At 46.2% G+C, this 24,531-nt stretch overlaps 1 protein-coding gene across 8 annotated transcripts in view; it reads right to left on the bottom strand.

The window, feature by feature from the left end:
* Positions 1–24,531, bottom strand: part of GGCX (gamma-glutamyl carboxylase) — a 238,012-nt gene that overhangs the window by 113,122 nt on the left and 100,359 nt on the right. For all 8 annotated transcript variants that reach the window (XM_078666904.1, XM_078666901.1, XM_078666905.1 and 5 more), the window contains 4 exons: positions 17,149–17,307; positions 15,423–15,588; positions 12,095–12,173; positions 10,711–10,817 (listed from right to left, as the gene is read on the bottom strand). In XM_078666904.1, coding sequence (XP_078523030.1) covers positions 10,711–10,817; positions 12,095–12,173; positions 15,423–15,588; positions 17,149–17,307 — 511 coding nt within the window. The remainder of the gene's footprint in view (positions 1–10,710; positions 10,818–12,094; positions 12,174–15,422; positions 15,589–17,148; positions 17,308–24,531) is intronic.

Here is a 24,531-nt window from a genome sequence, read left to right as displayed (position 1 = left end):
GTCGCCTCGAAGGGGAGGGAGGGAGCCCCTTCGGACGATTTGCAGCACCCACCTGTCCGAAGTGATGTTGCGCCAGTGGAGGAGGTGATGGCGGACCCTGCCCCCCACTGGCGTCAAATGGGCCTGAAAGCTCGGACTAGGAGGGCTTTGAGGCAGATGCTGCGGGGGTGGATGTGGGCTGGCCTCGCTGTTGTCCCCTGGCACCGCCACGGCGGTTACCACGACCGCCGCCGCGCTGGATGTTAGACTGCGGCCTGTGGCTGGCAGGACGTGAAGGGGCGCCATCGCTCTGCCCAGCGAGTCCGTGGTATCCAGCCCACATCGAATGGAATACCGCGCTGCGTCTCGTCCCTCCGCAAGGGCTTGAGCGAGCTTTGCCCAGGCTCCCTCCGGGCACTCCGGCAGCATGGCCGCAACCGTATCCCACAGAGAGTGGGTGTAACGGCCCAAAAGGCAAGTGGTGTTGACTGACCGCAACCTCAAACTGAGGGAGGAGAACAGTTTCTTGCCAAACTGTTCATACCTATTGGATTCCCGATCTGGAGGTGCAGTCGGGAATGCGAACTGGGAAGTAGAGGCCTTGATAACCAGGCTCTCGAGGGGTGGGTGGACAGAAAACTAGGGTCGCCCGGAGCCGGGCGGTGGCGCCTGGCGACGTTTCTATCTACAGGGGAAACTGTAACGGGCCTGGACCAGGTGCCCAACAGGACATCGAAGAGAGCCTCATTAAACGGCAGTAGAGGCTCCGGAGAGCATGCCGGCGGTTTAAGGACTTTAGTGAGGATATTAGACCTCACAGTCGCGACAGGGAGCTCAAGAGCCAAGGCCTTGGCCGCCCTCGTCAGCAACACACTATAAACAGCCCCCTCCTCCGTAGCCACGGTAGGAGGGGAGACAAAGCCAGTGTCAGGTGAAGTGTCGAGACCACTGGCTTCCCCTAGCTCACCTGTCCAGTCCTAAAATGACTGACACACCCGTGTCAGAGGGTTCTCAGACCCCTCCCAGTCACCCTCGCCCTCCATCTCCTGAAAATCAGGTGCAAAGGATGCAGCTGGATCATAGAAGAATAGCTCTTCAGCCGGCATCGAATGCGGCGTCGAGCGACGCCGGTCCGACGCCGGAAGAACCAGGGACGGTGCTGTCCGGAGACGGCGCCGGGGGCGACACCCTAGGGGTCGACAACGGCCGGATCCAGCTGGGCCCTGCGGCGCCACCGCCGAAGTCACCGACGGCGGTGGGGCTGAAGCACCCGACGGCGCCGGGGCCTAAGCACCCGGCACGCTTGGGCTCCTAGCCGCGACCGTGGGGCCCAAAGGCGCCGTGGAACCCAACGGAGGAGAGAGCGACCTCATGGCCATGAGGAAGGCATCGATCTCCTCCGGCGTCGCGTTCGGCCCAGGGACCGGCGGGTATGGAGCAGGCCGAGACGCCTGCGGCTCTGGCGGAGCCGCGTGGGCAATGTCGCCCGAACCCCCGGCCACATCGCGCGAGCGTCGGGGGGAGTCGGAAGAGCGATGTCGCCTCTTCGACTTCTTGTGCCTCTTACCTGAGGACTTGGAGCCCAACGAATGGTGACGACTCGCCGAGCTCCGACGACTGTGGCCCCGCGACCGGTCCCTCGACCCCCTCCTGGACCGGGACCGTGAGTGGTGCCAGGCCGACTGCCAGATCTCAAGGCGCTTACGGGACCGCTCCCGCCAAGCCTTCGACGTCAGAGCCCGGTAGTCGGGGCACGACTTGTCGTCGTGGTCGGCCACAAGGCATTAGAGGCACCGGCGGAGGGGATCGGTAACCGACATCAGTCGGTGGCAATCGGTACAGGGCTACCAGCACCGAGAGTCGTAAAGACTCGAAGAGAGATCAAAAAGGATCGAAAAAAGTTTAGTCAAAAAGTGACTAAAGTACTGCTTTTTCCGGATCTGCGCTTGCCGGCGCGGAAAAAAGAAGAACTGACGTCAGCGCGCGAGGGCGGCATCTAAGTACTCCGATGACGTCATCACGGCGCCAACGACGACGGACGCGGAACCGCGGACGACGCCTACTGACACGCAAGGGTACTGCTACGCAAAACCTTCCGGATCCAGTCTGAGCCTGGGGATATTCTAAGGTAAGGAATCTAACACTAACCTGTTTCTTTTAGATATTAATGTTGGCAACAGTTTTGCCTATATTACTTTTACAAACGGTAGGTAACTCAGCCCTCCTAATGACTCATGCAAGATTCTAAATGCAGTTAACAGGGTGTTTGCTCTCCTTTGCATATTAACCTTATGTGGATGAAAAGTTACTTTATCATCAAATAGTACTCCCAGGTATTTATATGTTTTATCGCGGAACGATTTGTGCATATATTTTGACAGTAGATTTTTTTTTGTTAAACTCCATGATTTTTGTCTTTAATTCATTTATAACCATTCCATTTTCTTGTGAGTACCTTGATATTCTATTTATCAGGTGTTGCAGCCCTACCTTTGTTTAGCTTAATAGGATAACGTAGTCTGCATATAGCTGATTTGATATCCGAGAGCGTGCTAATTTGGAGGATAGGCATTCTCTTCATTCAATGCTTGTGTTAGATCTGATAAGAACAGGTTAAAAAGCAATTGGGCCAGTACACACCCTTGCTTTAGGCCCGTGGAAGTTGGAATTTCCTTTGTTACACACAAACCATCTCCCATCCGAACTCTGACCCGAGTGTCTGAGTAGAGGTGTTAGATTGATGACAGAGGGACAATGGGATACCTTGATCCTTCAACTTTTTCCACAGTAGTTGTCTAGGTACATAATCGAAAGCCGATTTAAAGTCCACTAAACACAACCTGGCACTCAACAACGCCTCATGCCCCATACTCAGGTTTCGAGTGAACTTAAGCTGGAAAGTTGTATAAGAGGTGATCTGTCGATTCTGAAAGTGAATGAGCATTAGAGATGCCTTTCAATCTTGTTTTTATCTTGACACATTTGCAGTCTATTCAAGGACAGAGGTCAAATGTTAGTTTGTCCTTTTACTAATTGCTGCTTATCCTATCCTGGAAAATTATGTTTACTTTTTTTTCTCTTACTACAGTTAGAGGTTTTTGTCAAGTTTGCTGTCGGACAATCATGGTGCAACAAAAGGCTGTAGGATGTCAGTTTTTTACTAGTACACAACATTTAAATAACTTGTAAATGAATAACAGTACACATTTTTCCAAATATATCTGGAAATACTAAAGCACATTATTATTTGTAATTCAGAAGTGTGATGCAAATAAAGATTGAAATACGAACAAAATAAATTGGAACACTTTACTTGATGATGTGCAAAAGACAGATATTTGCAGAAACCCTGCTGATTGCAAATGACAGTGCGCTACCACTTCATGCTTTAGATATGTATTTATTTGAAGTGATAGATTTTTAATATGATTTGAGAAATAGCCCTGCCCCCTACCTGATGACAATGACGTTAATAAACTAAGTGTCACGTCAGGGGTCATGTGTATCCTATATGTGGCTAGATTTGTATTATATATGGAGCAAAAGTTTAGTCTATTAAATTATACAGAAGAGTTTTTGGTACAGCAGACATGCTGAACTTGCGTATTTGAAGGTGCTCTCATATATGATAAAGAAGAAAATGGCAGCCAAGTGAATTAAAATATTTGCCCAGGATCAGATCATTTTAAACCAGTTTTTGGGTCAAGCGCATTACATTTAGGTCGAGTTGATCATTTAAGACACTAGACTGGCAGCTCTATTAACATTTTTATAATTTTGTTTTAGGCCTGATACTTAACGTTTGCTGAAAGCATACATACTTAGAAACAAGACCCGTTCTGCTGCCACATTTCCCTTGTTGGACCGCTAAATCATCTGAACTGGATTCCATTAGCAGCCTGTATATAGACTGAATTTTAGTTCCACCTATGACACTCAGACTCCACAACTGCTGTTTTATCCAACAATGTAATTTCCTTAGTCAATTTTGCAACAAAGTCTATTAATTGTAGATTTTAAAAAAAACTGTGCTGTGATATTCATATTTAAACTGCAAAGCTGAATAAGTGCTGAATTGACCATCTGAGCTGAGATCTCCTAACTTCCGTATCTCTGCCTTTCTCCATACTAGACAATGTTCATCTTGAAAAACCTACAGCAAATGAGAAGACCAACTTCCACAGTGGAGTATAGGCATTATATTGGACTATCCCAAGTTTGCCCTTCTATATGCCGCCTCGACTGTCTTGAACCAAACTTTGTTATTGTAGCTGGGCTCTAAGATTCTTAACAAACATCCTTTGGCATTCTTTCCCAGTATTAATTCATAAATACTCAGCAGGATCCCCGGCTCATTGTGTGGTCCCCTACTTTCCCCTTATTTTACGTTCCATCAAATGCAACATAGCCGCCCAAAGATAACACTTAAAGCAGGGTACAGCCCAGCTGCCTCTATCCAGTGGGATAACTAAAAACTTCAGTGCCCTTCCCACTCTTTTACTTTCCCATATGAAATTATTGCACATACTGTCCAGCTTTTTCTACCAATCATTACCTACTCATAGCGGAATTGCACTAAATAGATAGAAGACCTTAGGGAGTGCATTCATCTTGATTACACTGGATTTGCCTAGCATCGTCAAGTGAAGGGTGTTGATACGCAATATGTCTTTCTTCATTTTAGGTAGCAGAGGATCGTAGTTCAGTGGGGTAATATCTTGCATAGTACACGTTAGAACCACTCCCAGAGAGATCAGTTTCACGATTGTCGCTTACAGGAGTTTTTCATTACAAAAGATTTGAGTCTTTTCCCTATTAAGGAGACACCCAGGTATCTGCCCAAACATGGCTGCTACCATCTCGACTTCTTTAACTGCTCAATTTGTATCTGTAGTTACAATGGCCACATTGTCGGCATATGGCAGTACTTCAGTCAACAATCCATTAACCACCACAGATCTTATGGTTACATTATTAATTAGCTTTTGTGAGAAGTTGGCCTGATATATGATGTTTCCAATTCTGGAACCACCTTGTATCAGTCCAAACAACCCTTATGGTGTCTGGTTGTAAGTCAACCTTATTAGACAAGCTATCCTAGGGGTAGCATGGACTAAGCAGCCTAAAGGCTTAACTTAAGAGGTCGTGTTAAGCGAGCTGTTTTACCACATACAATCCTGTAATATCAAATGAAAGGACACCACACAAGTATATATTATAAAAATATATGTATTTATTACTAAAACAATCCCCAGTATTCTTTATGAACAAAGGGGCACAAGCGTTAAATCAAAAGCACAGTATAACATACAAAGTTGCACAATTTTGGATGAGGCCTAGGGGCCACTCAAACCATATACTAAAAAAATGGTATAAGGGATACCAATCGATCAGTGGTTAGGCCTAGGGCATCGCTGGGAGAAGTCGGGACTAGCAATGCTGAAGTCGGGAAAAGCCCGCGGGATTCGGGTGCAGCACGTAAAGTGCGGCTTGCATCAATGTAAAGTCAATGGTGTGTAAAAGTTACAAAGTTAGAGTTTAAGGACACTTCCGCTGAACCTAGAGGAACAAAACTTAAGACACAGACCCTAGAGGTGTGTACCAGTGTGGGAACACCGGCGTTGCAATGTTACCTCACCCACAGGAAGTGGGTGCACAGGGTCGAAGTTGAGTCGGGTTTCGTCAAGCAGGCTCTTGGTGCTTGGAGCTGAAAGGGCTGCAGGCGAGGTGAAAGAGAAGTGTCCGGTGGGGTCCAAGGGTGGACTCAAGTCGAAAAGTACCTGAAAGCAGAGGGGACAGAGTCTGGGTCACTCAGCAGTAACCAGGGTGGAACCAGGATGGAACCAGGCAATGTCGGGCGCAATCAGGTGGTTGTCGAGGAGCTTCTCTCCGCTGTCACGTGGGCTCTGAGGCATCTACGACGTCCAGGAGCGGGTCACGATCTGTCCCACGCAGGCTCTCGCCGTCGGCGCTGTCGGCTTCAAGATTGGAGCAAACAACACTTGGCAAAAGCAATCCACGCGAAACCGGGAGATTGCTTCTCACTTGAACCAGGAGGGTCAGAGTGGGGGCTCCTTTTCAGGGGAGCTGGTGCAAATCTGGAGCAACCAGAATCGCAAGTCGAATTTCAAGTTTCGTCGGTACAGGGGCCACAAGCCGGCTGGCAAGTGACCGGACCAACGCGATGAGCCAAAGGAAGCAGAAGGGCCCCACGCAGCACTCGTCGAGTGTGGAGGGCTGAACTTCGGTGCAAGAGTGGCTCAGGGTTGGGGCTTCTCAAACCCCGGTGCACAGCTTCGAGGGTCACTCGTGAGCTGCACGGTCAGCGTCTCGTGGTCTTTTCAAGATGGCGTGCCCCATGCTTCCGGTCACCTCCACGGGTCTCAGCTCTGCAGGGACTGTGGATCAGGCTGTGGGAAGGCAGGCAAGCTTGATCTCGTCGATCTCTGTCGCTCGAGTTCCGGCAGGAACTGCAACAAAGCAGACGTCGAAGGCTGGATGGTGCCTGTTTGCACAGGGTGGTCACTCCTTGACCACAAGGGAGATTCTTTAGTCTTCTACATTGAGTAGGATGTCGAAGGGTCCAGAGTTTCGTTTCTTATGTTTCATCAGGATAATCTGAAGTGCATTGGCACTGCTCCCACTCTTATTCGAATCTAGGGGGCTGGATTACCCGCTAGGTCCCCTCCTATGGGTGGGACCCAGGAAGTGGGTGGATACACCCCCTTCCTTTGATCCTGGCCGCGCTGGGACGGGGGCTGGAGTGCCCCAGAACCGGTTTGGCCGGATTATGCAAGGGGCAGCCTGGTGCTCCCCATGCAGTGTCTGGTTTCTTTCAAACCTCCCTGCTACAATTCACTATCTCCTGTCTGAGGGGGGGTAACACCGCCCTGCGACAGGAAACCCTTTGTCCAGGCCCCCTTGGCTGAGTTTCGGTCAGCTGCAGGGGGTCAGACCTGTGTCTGTGGCAGAAGCATCCATTTTGTGGATCTGAGGCTCTTTTAAAATTAACCGCATTTCAGTAAAGTAACATGTCTTCTCCCTCTAGAGGGGTGGAATGCTATCCCCGTTGCCAGAACTGGCGAGGGGATAGTATTACAAATCGTATGACACCTTACACGACATGTTTTGATAAAGCCAAACCAAAGTTGCTATATAACCGCGAGGATTATAATGCACTTAATAGTATATGGTATGGCATTATCCTGAAACAGCTTAGGGGTTTGTTCCCGATGGCTGCAGACAGGCTCAGCTCATGCTAGAGCTCCATCTCACATTAAACCACGCACTCTGCCTCCAGGATTGATGAGGCCTTCCATAGGAGTGGCTCACAGGTTTATATGTGTCCAGATATAGGTTTAGATATAGGTATACTATATCTAAGCAAGGGGTGATTACACCACCTTGCCCCAGCTGAGTGATCAGCCAGTTGTGTCAATTTAAGAACCAGCCAGGGGTGGCAAAAGATATGCTGCAGCCCCTGGTAGGCCTTGGTGGCTCCTATGCCCTGAGCACCTATAGTGCATGGTACAGGGGCTGACAAGGAGTCCATTTCCAATTGTGGTATGTACCTAGGGTACATGGAATCCATTTTACAGAGAGAGCAGATGGCCTGGGGCCCTGATTAGCAGGGAACCAGGTCAACTAAGTCAAAAACCAGCCAAACACAAGGCAAAAAATCTGGGGTAACCATAGTCAGGGATCTACCTTCCTACAGCTTTCTTAGAAAAGGGGGTTAATATATAAGACAAATAATAAAGAGGAGCATGGACAACCCTGTTGTATTCCCCTTGTAGTCCTGATACGCTCCGATTTCAAGTCCATCAATTGTATTTTAGCTTTGGGGATTTTATATACAGTTCGAATAGCCCCCAAGAAGCCAGGCCCAACTCCCACTCTCTCTAATAATTCTCATAGATATGACCATGTAATTAGGTCAAAGCCCTTTTCCGCATCGAGCAGGATCATTGTCATAGGGGGGTCCCCTTGGACTCTGCAATCAAAGTTATAGCTTGTCTGACATGATCTGTTGCACCTCTGCCTGAAATAAAATCATGCTGCCAAAAGAGACCAATCTGCCAATTACCCTTCTCATCCGGGTCGCTAACACCTTTGAATAGATTTTAATATCACACTTTACAATATTGGCCTATACGAGCCAATGCTTGGGGGCAATCCCTTTTTTAAAAAAAATATGACTATATTAGTATTAGACCATGATTCAGGGGCTCATTCACACCTTTGAGCACCCAAGAAAGTTCCAAGCATTTTGCCTGGCAAAATTCAAAAGAAAGTGAAATAAAAAGTTAATGGGATTTTATCTGGTCCAGCTGCCTTCCCCAGTGCCAAATAATTCATTACTTCCCTCAGCTTGTCTATCGTTACTGTTGAATCGAGATTCATGCTGTCCTCTTCTACTAGAGCTCTAACACATGTTTGAACTAAGTATTGGTTAATAATATGCACTGAGGTACCCAGCTCCTCTTGATATAAGTACTTATACAACTCAGAGAAAGCTCCAATAATACTCTCCAGGTTGCTTACTGTCTGGCCTCATCTATCCTTGATAGCAGAGATTCCACTCTGTATTTTAATTTTACCTTATTTTCAAGGGAAGCTGCTTGCCTCTATTAGCACTATACTCATAGATTTCACCTGTGTATGCTTGATACTGTTCTACAGTCCACCTGGTAACAAAGCTATTAATCTCAGCTTCTGACAGCTGCTGTCGTCAGGAAAATCAAGGCCTCTGGCTCTCCCTCTGCCAGCCCAATCAAACTTGCCTTGACAAGATCCCCTTCCAATCTACCTACTTCATCTTGTAAAACCTTCATTCTATTATATCTAACTCTCTGGTTGATAAAACTGAAGCTAAATGTTTCCCGCTAATCCCAGCCTTCAAAGTGTCCCATGCAATAGCATTTAAGGCAATTCCTCTATTTATGTCTAAGAAGTCAATCAGCCACCGTTTCATATGCCTGACATAAGCCGGATTTGACAGAAGTGCCCTTTCAAATGACCATGTATTTCTTCATCTAGCCCCAGAAACATGCCATATTTCCAACATGAAAGGGTCATTGTCCAAAAAGACTCTTGGATTTTTCCATATACCAACCCTACATAATAACATAGATGATACCAAGAAATACTCCAGGCGTACATGCTTTTTATGTGGATAAGAGTAATAAGTGAACCCTGCGTCAAGGCTTTCTAACACTGCCCATATGTCGATCAGCTCATGCAATCCGTTAATGGTCTTAAGGTACGATAGACTGTAGATTCTCTCCCAAAGTACCCTAAACTGGAAGTATGTGTCAGACCCATGTCATATGGGTATGAATGCTTGCTTCTGTATTTTGGGTGCATTGTTTTGCAGTTCAAATCATTGAAAATGCTTAGCAGGGGTCCTAACCTTCGAATAAAGACTCAATGGATGCCCCCAGGTTCCAGAAATTATTAAGTGAAGGCCCAGGAAGTCAAACGATTAAGAACTGCTGGTCTAGAGCATATTACAAACAAAGCTCAGCAATTATAGAATCAAGGATTCATCCTTACATTCCCAGGCAGAGATTATGTTCCCCAGATGCTCTATTAGGGTTACCTCACATTTTCCAAGCAAAACACGGAGGGGGAGTCTTTTCTTATTAGGCACCTAAACTTTGAAATTTACTCCCTTTACGTCTTTGTTCAAAAGCCAATCATTTCATATTCCATAAAGGTCTGAAACATGGTTGTTATGCTAGCATTTGCATTAGTCCTGGGACACCCTTGCAGGGTAGCTATTCCTGCTTTACAAGTATCAGTAATCATCATCATCACGTAAAAAAACGATACAAATTTGCCATGGAGAAACAGCCACACCCACAACCTGGTAGTTACAACAACACGTGTCCCCCCCCCCCCTCATTTTGCAGGAAAATGTGGTAGTCTCTCAACCCAGAAGGCAACTAAAAAGCTGGCAAAACCAAAATCATACATTCAACAGTTACAGGGGCAGAATCCTATGCCAGTACACTAGATATAGACCTCAACAGTTAAATGAATAGGACATAACCAAGAATATGAACATAATACAATACCCATAGCAGCTCATCACAAGTTGAACCAGACAGCAGGTCTGACAAACCCGCAACCAAGTGGAAAACTAATGGACTGGTGACGGTGCTCAACAGTTGTTCTAATAGCAGAATGTACTTGATAAAGATGTAAATAACATAATGTAAAACAACTATAATCTTAAAATGTATTATGATGAAAAGGGCCTGTACAGTTTATATACAAGGTGAATAAAGAAAATAAATCGAACACTCCTTTCCATTGTGATTTCTAAATACTTTAACTCTCTAAATTTGAAGTGATAATTCCAGGACCCTGGGATTAACATTTGCTTGGGACCTGTTTGTGGGAGACTGCTTTTGATATTACGCAAAGGAAACATTTATTTTCACCTCACAATAGAGAAATCAATAGGATACAAAAAGGAAAATACAAATTAAAATTGAGTAAATAAACGTGAAATCAGAGTTTTAAAAACTACCAATCCCACATCAAAGCACTAGCGCATTCATCTCTTTAACTAAACAGCTTCAACCGAAAATGACCTATCCCACTTTAAAAAATAACCACAAGTGTCCTATTCCAGGCTAGAACCTCATCCAAAAGGGATGTCTCTAGGATACATAAAAAATTATCCATGCTATAACACCACACTCCCAACCCACAAGTCCTTACTTGAAAGGATCAAAGAGCCAGTGCCGCGAAAGAGAGCCCATGGAATATCCTTCTACCCAATCAGCATCCAGTTTCTTCAGGCCTGCGATGAAGTAAACAATGAAGATCTGCAGAAGAAACAAATGTACACCAGGGAATGAGGGTAAAGTGACAAAATCAGGAAAAACACGCTTCACTCCATGATATCCTCAAACTGTGAGGATCTCCTTTTTAAGAATGATGACACTATTTCTTAACTAGCACAAGAATGCAAAGCTCTAACCTCCAGTGCAACATCAAGGGACCATTCCCAGTTTCACAGACAAGGAGCATACCCAGTACAGCATTCCTTTCACAATGCTTTTTATGGGAGGTTTTTAAAAACAAGCTACCCAACACATTATGTATAGCTTTTAATATTCTTTACTTAATACTTATATTTAGAGCTTGATGTTAAAAGATTGCTAGGAGAGAAATACCTAATATTTAGCAAAGTGTCTGTGACAATGTGATGGACGAGAGTCTTGGATTCCTGTGTTTAAAACATTTACCATTCAAGGTGGTCTTACTGTCCACCTAATCTCAGTTTTCAAGTCTTTGATCTACTGCTGTGTCAGCGCGAGGGGCTTATAGTAGAATTGCATGAAGCACAGTGCTAAAGAAACCTACATAACTGAAAGGGTGGGCCTGCTCTGTGTATTTAACAACTTACACAAGTAGGTCTCAACAAGATGCATGGATGCTACTGCACAGATATCCGTAAAGCAATTTCTTTAACCCATTCCCTTAACAAAGGTGGATTGTGGGTTTCTTATTCTTGGTTTTGTTCAGGTTTTGGACATTTGCTAATTGGGCTTGCAGAATCCCCACCACTACCGACACTCACTTAAAACACGCTCTGTACTAATTTAATTGAGAAGTGTCCTAGGTTTGTCTGTTGGTATCTCCAAATAAGACAATATATGAATACAAATTTGCTTAATTTCTGTAGTCTTTCTTTATAACAGAGTAAAACTTTTATTTACTCTAAGTCATACAAGGAGGGCACCTGGAACAATCAAGATCAAGAGATCCTCTTTTGCAACTCGTACAGAGAACCATAAAGTTGACCTTCCACTTGTGGCTTGAGAGAGTGGGTTGCGCAAGTCATTCATCATAGCCCTCACATTCTCAGTAAGGCAGTATCAACCTGCTATTGGAGTTGGAAACAGCACCCATATGGTGTCAATAAAGAAGCGCACTAAAGCACCAGTGTTCTGTTTCCTGCCCTTACAGAGAATGGCATATGCATGCAGGTTTTGATATGGATATGATTACCCAGGATACGGAGATGCATATCCTAGTGAGAACATAATAATGTATGCAGAGACAAAGATCTCATTTAAATATCCCAGAGACTACCTACCTGGGTACGTAGAATTGTGTAGTTCCACAGTGGTACATGAGTGTTCCTTTTCTTAGGGTTCCACAATCCATCAAGCGACCTGTAGGAGAAACCCCGCTTTGCATCAGTTCACCTTTCATAAACAGCCAGACTCGAAAAAAGTGGGATTTAGGAGAGGATTGTTCCCAATTCCATTTTTCACGCCAGCAAGATAAAACCGCACCAACATGTCCCAACTCTGCCATTCCCCCACTCACAACAAAGGTTCCACCCTAGATGCTATCATAACCAGCAACGACCTGGCCTCCCTCTCTTGTATACTTCCTGTCGATTGGTCTGACCATTACCTCATCCTCTTCAACGTGAACAGACCCTCTAATCGTCCCGCCCCCATAAACACCCTACCTAAGAAACCTACACGCAACCTTCACCTTATTCCTCCTGGTGAACTGGAATCCACAATTAAAACCCGCTTACTTCTCCCCCCTCCCTCTGACAGCACCAATGACCTAACTAACCATTACAATAACTCTATTCTCGAAGCCCTTGATATAATTGCTCCAATTAAACTCAAACAACAAGAAAACAACCCTCCCAAATCCTGGTTCAATTCTGAACTCAATAATGAAAGACGGTCCCTTAGACAATCTGAACGTATTTGGAGAAATCGTCCCACTGCTGACAATCTGGTCCTCCCCAGAACTGCTAGAGCCCAATACAAAAAACACATCTATAACGAAAAATCCTCCTTCCTCCGTTCACAACTTGACCAGGCTAGAAACAGACCTAGAGAACTCTTTAGCATTGTTAAAAAACAAACCTCTACTGGCCCCCCTAAAATATCAGCCTCTATTGACAAATGCGAAGAAATCGCCAGCTTCTTTATTAACAAAGTCAATAAGATCGAACTTTCCTTCTCCTCTCTCCCCCCATCACTCCAACCCTCCTACACACAACACACCCTCCCGAACACTCCTAAGTCACTCTCGTCCAGTCTTCCCACTCTTCGCGACCCTTCTATAACCCTTCCTACCCCCGCTCATCCACACCCCCCTCCTAATGAACTCACAGCCAAAAACAATGCTTCATGGAGTGAATTTTGTCCAGTTTCAGAGTCATCAATCATTAACATCATCACCAAACTCAAACCTTCCTCCCACTCCAAGGATCCTCTTCCCGCTCATTTGGTCCAAGACCTCAAATCTACCATTGCCCCTATATGGACCAATATCATCAATTCCTCCCTTGCCACTGGTTGCGTCCCGGCCTCCCTTCAGCTTGGCCAAATCTCTCCCATCCTGAAAAACACCTCTGCCGACCCAAATGACCTTAACAACTTACGCCCTATCTCTAACCTTCCTTTCCTCTCTAAAGCCCTGGAAAAATGTGTCCTATCTCAACTAGAGAACCATATCCTCGCCTTCAATCTCCTTGATGTTTTTCAATCTGGATTTAGAAAAGGCTGTAGTACAGAAACTGCAATGTTAAACATCACAGACGACATTCATCGCTCCCTTGACAAAGGTGAATCCTCACTGCTAATACTCCTTGACCTATCGGCGGCATTTGATACTGTCCATCATCCCACCCTTCTCAACACTCTCAAAGCTCGATTTGGCTTGGAAGGCACGGTACATAAATGGTTCTGCTCATTCCTTCAAAACAGATCTCAGCAAATCAAGCTTAGCCACTTCCTTTCTAAACCCCAACCTGTCTCCCTCGGTGTCCCTCAAGGCTCTATCCTATCCCCAACCCTTTTCAACCTTTTCATGGAACCTCTCACCCTCATTCTCAAACAAGCTAAAATAAGTTACCACCTCTACGCTGACGATACCCAACTATACTACAAGATCAAATCCCACAATGACATCCTTCACCTCAATGACACCCTGACTAGAGTACAAGCCTGGTTCCACCTCAACCATCTCAAATTGAACCCTAAAAAAACTGAAATCATTCTTTTCACCCCCAAAAACAATACCCTTCCCATCCAAATCTGGATCGACGATATCAAAGCTCTAAATTGCTCCCTCTCCACCTCTAATTCTGTTAAATCCCTAGGCATCAGCATCGACCAGAATCTCAATCTCATCCCCCACATTAAAAACACAGCCAAAAGTGCTCTTTTCACCCTTCACCACCTCAAGAAGATCAAACCTTTCATTCCAGCCGATGATTTCAAAATCGTTGTCCAATCGCTTGTCCTCTCCAGGATTGACTATGGTAACGCCACGCTTACCGGCTCTCCTAAAACCCATCTTGCTCCGATTAAATCTGTCCTCAATCTAGCTGCACGACTTATCTCTGACTGCAAAAGATTTGACCACATATCCCCCGTCCTCAAAAATCTTAACTGGCTCCCAATTGAAGGAAGATCCGCTTACAAAACCGCTTGTATCACCCACAAAGCTCTTCACCAAAACACCCCCTCCTACCTTGCAACCAAACTAAAAAAAGCAGGTTGCTCCAGGTCCCTGAGAAGCACCAACTCCCTCCTCTTGATCCCACCTAGACTTAAATGTCAAAAAACCCAATCACGCGCATTCTCTGGTAATGCTCCTACCATTTGGAACTCTCTCCCCAAGGACCTTCGCTGCATCCCCTCTTACTCCCTTTTCAAAAGTGAACTCAAAGCACTTCTCAGCAACAAATATTGGGGTATATAACAATATTGTCACTGAGCTTGTCCACTCTTCTCTCCTCTCTTATCCCCCCTTCCATTCTGAATGCAACTTTTTATCACTTTTTGCTGTTTTCGTCCTTTATTTAGTTTACCTTCCTTTTTCTCCCCCCTTTTAAATGACGTATTGCAATACTGTATCACGTTGCTAATTTTGCACCTATTGTTATCCTATATTTTGTTGTTCTACCTTGTTGTAAAGCGCTCTGATACTCCAGCGTCCAGCAGCGCTATATAAAACCCTCGAAATAAATAAATAAATAAATAAATAAAACACTAAGAAATGGCTAGAGACATAAACCACAGAATGGTAGAGAGATTAAGAAAAACAAGGTGGGTAAGGATGGTAAAAACCTGAAGGATTTTTCTACAGATTATGTAGAACCAGAGTTCATTTTTTCGAGATTCCTTAGAACCCTTAAGTCTTTAGGAAAGTTTTCAGTACTAGACATTTACATCACAATCCACTGAGCTTTCTTTAGCATGAGCCTCATAAATACAAAAACCTCAACTTGAACCATGCTCTCTGATTTCTTCTTTGTCAGGTCTGTATCCCCAGTGGGAACAGATAATCCAGAGAGAAAATTCTACACGCCACCCAACAAGGGTTAGAGGCCCAACAATCAGCAGGCAGAACCCCCCACTCCCTCCTCCGTAGCCCAATCTTACCAGTATCTATTGGCATTGACAAAAGCAAGCTGGAAGCCTATCAGCCCATAAAGGTACGAATGGTTGTTCCACGTGGTCTTGTCCAGAAAAAAGATGTACCAGTACGGCACCACAAAAAGCAAGCAACTGAGACGATAACAGCACCCAAGCATGATCCCTAGGGCACCTGAAAGAGAAGAGAAGTGGAGATGATGAGGAAAACGTATTGAGGAATTTAGCGGCACAGATACAACGTCCAGGATACTTGAGAAGAGAGGGTAGAAACAAGAGTGGTTATCTGGGATAGACGTAAATGTGGTTAACTGATATGAACCTCAGGAGCCCGTCAAAGGCAGCGAATGGGTGAGAGAAGGGATATACAGAGATGAGTACAGACATATCCTTCAGGGGAGATAAAAAGATAAGAGCAGCAATAAAGATGGGGCAAGACTCAATTCCCAGGGAGGTTACAAGGAGGGAGATGAGAGAAGGGCACATGAAAAAAGAAAGACAGGCATAATTCACAGACTGCATGCAATGGGTAATAAGGAGATGAGAGAAGGTATGCAAAAGGGGGGGGGGAGCTGATCCTCGTGCACATGCAAGGAAATAGGAGTGGTTAGATGAGGTGATAGAGGAGAGCTAGGTGGAGGCATGGAGGTAGGAGCAGAAGGTAAAAGAGGGGCACAGGAGGCGAGCAGGGCAAACAAGAAAAGTGGGGAGAAGAAGCAGAGACAGGCAGAATAGGAAGTAATCCGGATGAGGCAGGTAGAGAGTGTGAGAGACTGGAGGCAAGCGGGACAAAAGAACAAGCCAGGGGGTCAGTAGGCGAGTAGAAGTACTTGGGCTAGCAGAGGAATAGCAGGCAAGAAGGGAATAGGAGGCGAGGGGGGACAGAGACATGGGTGAAGATGGAGAGTAAGAGGCAGAGCAGTAGGCACTGGGGGAGACAGAGGCAGGACAAGACAAACCAAGAGGGAGTGGCAAGAGAAACACATTGATAGATGGACAGTAGGAGGAAAGAGAAATATAGGCATTCTTGGGTGTGTTATAATGCATACTGGGATTCCTTAAAGATAGTAAGTATAAAAGGTCTATGAAGTGGAGCAGTGATAGAATTGGTAGCAAGTGCTCCAAAAGGAGCTAACAGTGTTAACTGGTACAAAGGCTATGGAGGCGATAAAGAAGAGTTCTGCTGGACTGTGAAAGTAATGGGGGAAGGTGCTACACCGGAGGCTGATGGCTTCAGTATTGGTAATGGCAGGAAGTGCTACAGCATTGACTAAGAAGGAGGATTAGGGGTGGAAGGTGCAAAAAATTCTCTAGAGGGGAAGTGTAGGGGGTTAAGAATGGAAAGGGTAGGAAAAGGTGTTTCAGTGATATGAAGAATTGGAAGGTCTATAGTTGGGACTGCGTTGGATTACATGTATAGGAAATGTAAGATGCCCTATAGCTGTGGGTGAGGTTTAGAAATGCAATAAGTCAAAGTAGTATTTTGGAGACGTAGCACAATTCAGTGAAAGAAAGGTGGGAAATCATGCACCAGTGATTGGCAATGGAATTACTTGCTTTGTAGAGGGTGAGTTTTCAGAAGTGATGAAGGTGATAAGACGAATAAGGTAGACTCTGAGGCGATAAGACACTAAAAATCAAAAAAGCTAGGGCTGAGTAATGTGGTGTGTGTGAAATGCTCTAGCAGGAGATGGAAATACTACGGTGGGGGTTGGTCAGTTCAATAAAAACTCACCTGACAGCATAAGCACATAGACAAGGTACATCCAGTCCAGAGGCAATGGGCCCAAATCGTTGAATAGTGGGAATCGACACACCTCCAGCCCATCCAGATACTTATAATCTAGATAACCCAGGCCCCTCTCCTGGGGGATGTCCAGCACCATCAGCAAACCTAAAGGGCAGGAGGGAAAGAGAGTGTGCCTGGTAAGCAAAAGAGTGGTAGAATAATACAGACTGAAAGGGACATTAAAGGGCACTAAACATGTCAAAATCAAGGGCTATGTATGAAAGATGGAGATCTGCAGGAATGTTATAACCTGGGAGATAGCCCAATTGCACACATGGGTCATACCTTTGATGTTATAGATCTTTCTTTCAGGGATTCGATAAATTCAGGTCAGAGGGTGTAGGTCTTTAATTCTTGAGGCATCGCCATCATTCTTCAAGGAAATCATCCAATGCATCGTCACCAATGCCAATCACATACCCCTCATGGAACACATTAACTTCCCAAATACAGACGGCAAGACTACAAAAAAGAGGACCCCTTGTATACATACCCCCAGTACCTAGTCTGGCATTCTGCGACGCCATCTCCAACCAAATCACCCCCTTACCCATCAACTCCTACCTACTCGGTGACCTCAATTTCCACGCCGAGGACCCCAACAAAGCAAATTCCTCCTCCCTTCTGGAGACCCTGAACAACATTGACCTCACCCAACTGGTCACCAAACCCATGCACAGAGCAGGACACACACTCGACCCCGATCTTCATCTCCAGCGACAGACTCAAGATCAGCCACGTCACAGAGCTCACTTGGTCTGACCACACCATTGTTCACTTCACCATCTCCGGCGCTCAGCACACCATCACCACACAACTCCCCCCACCACAGGTGGCAAGGTAACGTAGACTTTGTGGAGTCAAGCCCTCAGCACCACCCAACTAGAAGCCTCATACAACCTGGAAGAGGCTGTTGAGCACTTCTCCGCATGCATCACCTAACGTGCCTACAGAGTCGCCCCAAGGAAAACAGCAATAACAAACATAACCTCAACACACACCAACTGGTACACTCCAGTGCTCAGAACCATCAAGCACAACTGCTACTAACTCAAAAAACAATGGCGCTCAAAAGAAGCCCCTCCAACAGAGACGTTCCCAAAGCAGCCCTCAGCAAGTACCACCTACACATCACTGAAGCAAATAAAGCAGCCATCACAAGTCGCATTGACACAGTAGCCAACCACATGATAAAAAGTGCAAAATAGTCAAGGAATTCTCTAACCGGACAGCCACAGAGAACTTAATCCACTCCTCCCAAGAACTCCGACACCCTCTTAGACTACTTCCACAGCAAGATTGCCAACATGTACAACAACTTCGACCCCCAACCCACTGCCCTCAACCTCAACAGCGTCGTCCAACCAGTGCATGTCAGTCGAAGAATCACCACATGGTCTCCACCCACCGCGCAGGCCACCAAAGCTATCATGACATCCATGGACTCCGTGGCACCCACTGACCCCTGCCCCCACCACCTCTTCAACCTCAGAACCAACCAAATTAGCACAGAACTCACCAGTTTTAACAACATCTCCATCACCACAGCAACAGTTCTGGACAGATGGAAACATGCAGAGGCCAGACCTCTCCTAAAGAAACCTTCCTCAGACCCCAGCAAACTCAAAAAATTAATGACCGATCTCCTTGCTCCCTATCCCTGCCAAAGTACTGGAGAAGGGCCTCAAGCAACAGTTCAACGAATACCTGGAACAAAACCACCTGCTTAACGCCTCCCAATCAGGAGTCTGTCACAAACAAAGCACAGAGTAAGCGCTGATTACTGCCACAGACAATATCAGAACCCTCCTTAACCACGGGGAGACGGTAGCCCTGATCTGCCTCAACCTCTCCACTGCGTTCAACATCTTATCCCTCCGCACCCTCACCAACAGACTACAACATTGACATACAGCGTAAAGCCTCAAGTGGATTGCCACCTTCCTTACAGGATGTACTCAATGCCTCTATCTGCCTCCGTTCACCTCCGAACCCAAGGACATCATATGCGGCGTACCCCAAGGATCATCCCATAGCCCCACGTTCTTCAACACCTACCTGACCCCTCTCACAGACATCGTCAGATCCCACGGCATCAACATAGTCTCCTACACTGATGACACTCAACTCATCCTATCGCTCAATATAGACCCCTCCATCAACAGAACAAACTTTTGAGACACCATGACTAATGTAGCCAACTGGATGAGAGAAAATTGTCTTGAACTCAACTCGTACAAGACAGAGTTACTAATCTTCAGGAAAAACACATCCATATGGAACCACGGCAGAGTCAGCAGAACTCGGACCCTCACCCGTGCCAACAGACCATGCATTCAACCTAGGCATCATCCTCAACAGCAAGATGACCATGAAACGACATGTCAACGCAGTCAGCTCCTCATGCTTCCACACCCTCCACACTCTCTGCAGAATTTTCAGATGGATCCCAGTCAACTCCAGAAAGACTGTCACTCAGGTCCTCATCACCAGCAGCCTCAACTACTGCAACACACTCTACGCCAGCATCTCCACCTAGGTCCTCAGAAGACACCAGACCATACAGAAAGCGGCTGCCAGACTCATCCTGGACCTCCCCAAATGGAGCCACATTCCTCTCACCTCATAAACCTCCACTGGCTCCCCTTCCAGAAGATATGCCAGTTCAAGATCCTCACGCACACCTAAAAAGCCCTACATGATGAAGGACCGACCTACATCAACTACCAGCTCAGCTTCCATCTACCCTCAAGACACCTGTGTTTCTCCTCGCTAGCCTTTGCGCACACACCCTTCACATACATTACAGCCTCAGCAGGGTTGCTCCTTCACCTACATCGCCGCCAAAACCTGGAACGACCCGCCCTCCACCTTCGAACAGCTCCCTCACTGGCAGACTTCAGAAAGAGACTGAAGACCTGGCTTTTCGACGGAGACCCCGCAGCCCCAGCGCCCAGATACCCCTAGGGGTGACGTTGCTGCACTATACAAATGCGGTTTGATTGATTGAGCAGCTCATCCCACAGATTTGTCGAGAAGAGCCTAAGGTAGGATGGTGGACTGGGGATGTAAGGGCTAATCTGCATATTTAAATCAATGGGGGAAAAGAAAAATACAATTGGAAAATAACACAAAAAATCTAGTAAAAACTATGGTTCGAAAGAATGGCAATAATTGGCAGAACTCCCAACAGAACACCTTTAGACAGCCCAACTAGTAGGCAGATCAATATGCCTAGCACCGACTGACTCGGGAAACCCAAGCAGTACATCTCTATGCTCACCCATCTTCACTGTGCTACTGTGTGAAGTGGTCAGAAGAGAGAGGAAAAAGTTACTTAACTTTGATAAAGCTCTATATGGTGGAAACTCTGTCTAACCACAGAGCCCTCGCCTTTTAAATCCCCCTAGGGGTCACACTGAATCAAGAACTTTTTCAGCAACTGCCCCTGCGCACTGGTAAGTGGCATTATCAAACTCCACAGCTGCTTTGACTGCCTCCAGAAGTAACAGAACAAAGCCATATATAGGCATCACCCCAGCACACTTAAGTCAGTTTTCTTTTGAAACTCTTGAAACTCAAACTCAGACATAGATCAACTGTATAAGACAGTAAGCTTCACAATGTGAAAAAACTAAATTGGGGCCATATTAGAACCATAGAAGTCCACTCTACAGAAAGGGAAGGAGAGAGGGTGGTGAGGAATCTGCAGTTAGAGTATCAACCACAAAAAGCGTTACAAAAGGTAAGTAATTTATTCTTCAGATGGATGCTTCTAACTGCAGATTCTTCGCCTTTAGAATACATACCTAAGCAGTACCTCCTAAAATCAAAAGGTCTGAGGAGTGCACTTACACCAGGAAGTCATTACAGGATCGAGCAGGCGAAATGGCCCTCCCTGCAGACTTGAGCATCAAAACAGCAATGTTTGGTGAAGGGGGTGGATAGATGTCCACGTAGGAGCCTGGATAATGTCCAACAGCTGAAAAGCTCTCACTAATGACATGGTGGTAGCCCTAATTCTTGTGAAATTAGTCATAAGGCCCGCAGGAGGCTCCTTGTTGGACAAGGCATAACACATTTGTATGCACAGGGCGATACATGTGAATTGACCTCTGTTAGCATTGCCAAATCTAACAAAACGCTGATTGCCCACTCAGATCTTTGGAGCCAAGTGCTGAAGCTTCTCCTCTTTCTTAGACGGATATGGCAGAGAAAAAGAATCAGAAAGCGTGATGAACTACCCCACAGGGTAGGACAATATCACTTTCTGTAGAAAAGAATCCCAAGTCTGATTCAACAATTTAGATAAATTAATGGTAGACAACTGCTGTACAGGTTGCATCTGTAGTTCAATGGCAGTATGCACAGAAATAATGGCATTAGGGAATACAGTCTCAGGACATGAACTGCCCCCAACAACCAAAATAAATCGATTTGGTATATGTGTTTCAAAACTCCAGAATAACATTCACCACTTCTGCAGGAAAGTCAGACCCACTCACTTGGTTCCACTCAATGTCCAAACACGGGATTTAAGTTGTGGAGGTTCAGGTGCAGAGCCCTTCCCTGTTGCTGGGATAGGAGTTCCGTTGAAAAAGATAGACATAACAGAGGACAAATGATCAGGCTCAACAGGTTGGAGTACACCATTCTCCTAACCAAATCTGGCGCTATCAGGATGAGTTGAGCTCAGTCCCTCCAGATTTTCTTCAGAATGCAGTGCAGAAGAGGCAGTGGTGCAAAGGTATACCGAAGACCACAGTGCCACTGAAGACGGAATGGGAGACCACCAATTATGGTTGTCTGAAAGATCCTTAGATGTCATGTCACTGCCAGAGTTTTACTGCTTCTTGATACAGTGCCTGTCACCTCACACAGCACTGAGTGTTGCAGTTGCACGTGACAGCCAAGACCGGCTTTCCCCTGCATGATGGAGGGAGAAAGTTCCAGAAAACTGATATGACTTCTCTGCTCCACTGGAGACCAAAGGCCCCCCTATTTTCACTTTGTACGCAGAGTGTAACATAAAAAGTGATGCCCCCCCCTCCCAACCCCAGAGACAATGTTCATCAGTACTGTAAACTCCGGGTCGGCTAGTATGAATGGCCTTAACCCTACAACAATTACAATGGCCCCTTTATTTTGCTGGTTTTGACTTTGTGATAACCTAGCATCCAGGAAATAAAAACGGAAAGGTGGTTGTCTTGTCCGGAATCCAGACAGAACCACACAAACATCCAGGAAAGGTACAACCCATAATTCCAGAAACAAATATTGTGTGTACCGTTTCATTAGTGGGCCTCGAAGATGAAGTCAGGAAAGGTATGATTCCTGACAAAATATTAAACTGATCAAAAGAAGAACCCGAAGAGAGATATTAAATCAGCAACCTCACCACAATGGAGCATTGTTCTTGCAAACAAAAGACAACCAAGAAAGGGCTTTATGTGAATGTCATGATCGCCCACTGGTTGGAGATAAAGGAATCCATAAAACTTTGATCTAGAAAACGTTAAATTTGGTGGCGAGAGATGAATTCACATATTCAGTAATATGTACCATTGTGTGAAAACTGAGTCCAAGAGAAGCCTAGTAGATAAGCCCCTCAAGGATACTAATATCCCTTACCAATAGTCTCTCATTCATGGCATTCCATAACTACAGATTTGACTGGAGATTTACCTTCCAGCCAACGTTATAATATCACCATAGTATTCGTAGATATAATCACAAAGATGAACCACTTCATTCCTTTGAAAGACATTCGCATTGCTAATGATTTAGCAGAACTGCACAGTCAACACCTAGTTAGGGCTCATAGTATTCCATGCTTGGTTATTACGGATAGATGGTTCCCAATTAGTTTCACGTTTTGGAGTATTTCTGCAAGAAAGGGCAATTGAAGTGAAAAAGAAATATCGACCAGTTACCTTTCTGAAACTGATGACCAATGAAACAAAGAATAAATCAAGAATTACAGCAATATTTGAGATTATTCCTTCTGGATCAGGAAGGTGAACGGCCAGACCTAAATTTGGGCAGCAGAATTTGCACATAACAATGCAAGATTGTTGATTGGTGGCCAAGGTGGCATCGAGTGCAGTCGCACTGGAATGAGGTTCCTGCCAAGCCCACATTAATTCAGTAATTGCTTGAATCAGCATGGCCTGCTAAGACCCCACTGGCACCACTTGGGAATGATTGGTGAATTCCGCCCAGAGGCGGAGACGGCGGTGCCGCACTCCGCGAGCAAAGGCCTAGCCCAAAGGGAGGAGGCGGTGCAGGCCACGCGGTGCCCTGGCCTCAGAGATTGGAGCAGCACTGTAGCATGGAATCCGGCTGTATGAGAAAAGAAAGAGTAGGGGGTGGAAGCAGTCAAACTGCAGGACAAAGACCGGCCCATGGTGGCCGCGGAAGGGACAAGAAGAAGTCACTACAGCCGCTGTACAGTATAAGCCAGTGGTGTGGTGAAGGCTGAGGCTGACACCGTGGTGAGTCAGGGTTGTAGTGGTGTGGGCGAGGGGCCTTGGACTGGCGCTGGCAGACAAGGGCATAAGATGAAAGAGCTGCCCAGACTCCAATAATTGGGCAGTGCTTATCCGTCTGCAGTGCAGGTCCGATGGCCGCAGATGGAGGACGGCTGTGTCTGTTGTGGTGCCAGCGGGGAAGGACGGAGCTGTGCTAGTGGGAGGGCCCCAAGAAGTTTCCTTGACGAGGAGTGGCTCCTATAGCAGAGGGGCGGGCAGCCCTTTTCCCTACTTGCCATCATCTCAGTATGAGGAGATTAGGGCCTACCCTGCTACTGAGAGGGCCTGTGGTAATCCTGAAGCCCCTATAGGGCTGTAGTTGATGACCACAACACAAGGACTGAGCAGAGCAGAAAGCATGGGTACCATAGGAGTCGTTCTGAGCTGCTGGAGGACCCAGAGGCCCTGTGATGATACGGGTCCTGGATGGGACCCCTAGCCAGTGACCCACGAATTCCTTAGCCTGTTTTCCTGGGTGGGCGCTACCTGGAGTTTTGGTCTGCCCTGCGGCTGCTAAGCTTGGAATTATGCCCTAGGGGACTGCCTGGTGAGGAGTTGTGCAAGTGCACCTGGAGCATCGTGCTGAGGAAGCCAGAGCACAGTGACTTTGGTTTGGTTAATGAGACCCCCATACGGACAGTGAGACACGGACTGAGAGTAGCTCCACAGAAGTACCCCCCCTCCCAAACCACCCCTCTGTGAACACTGCCTTCCTGGGGTAGGTCGGCAGGTCCAGAGTCCCATAAGTGGGGGATTTCCCCCTCCATTTTGTGAAAGACTTTTAGAGCACCGCTGCTTG

This window comes from Lissotriton helveticus, chromosome 11, assembly GCF_964261635.1.
Source record: "Lissotriton helveticus chromosome 11, aLisHel1.1, whole genome shotgun sequence".
Classification (NCBI taxonomy): Eukaryota; Metazoa; Chordata; class Amphibia; order Caudata; family Salamandridae; genus Lissotriton; species Lissotriton helveticus.
The sequence above is the reverse complement of the archived record's forward strand: the minus strand, read 5'-3'. Positions and strand labels throughout refer to the sequence as shown.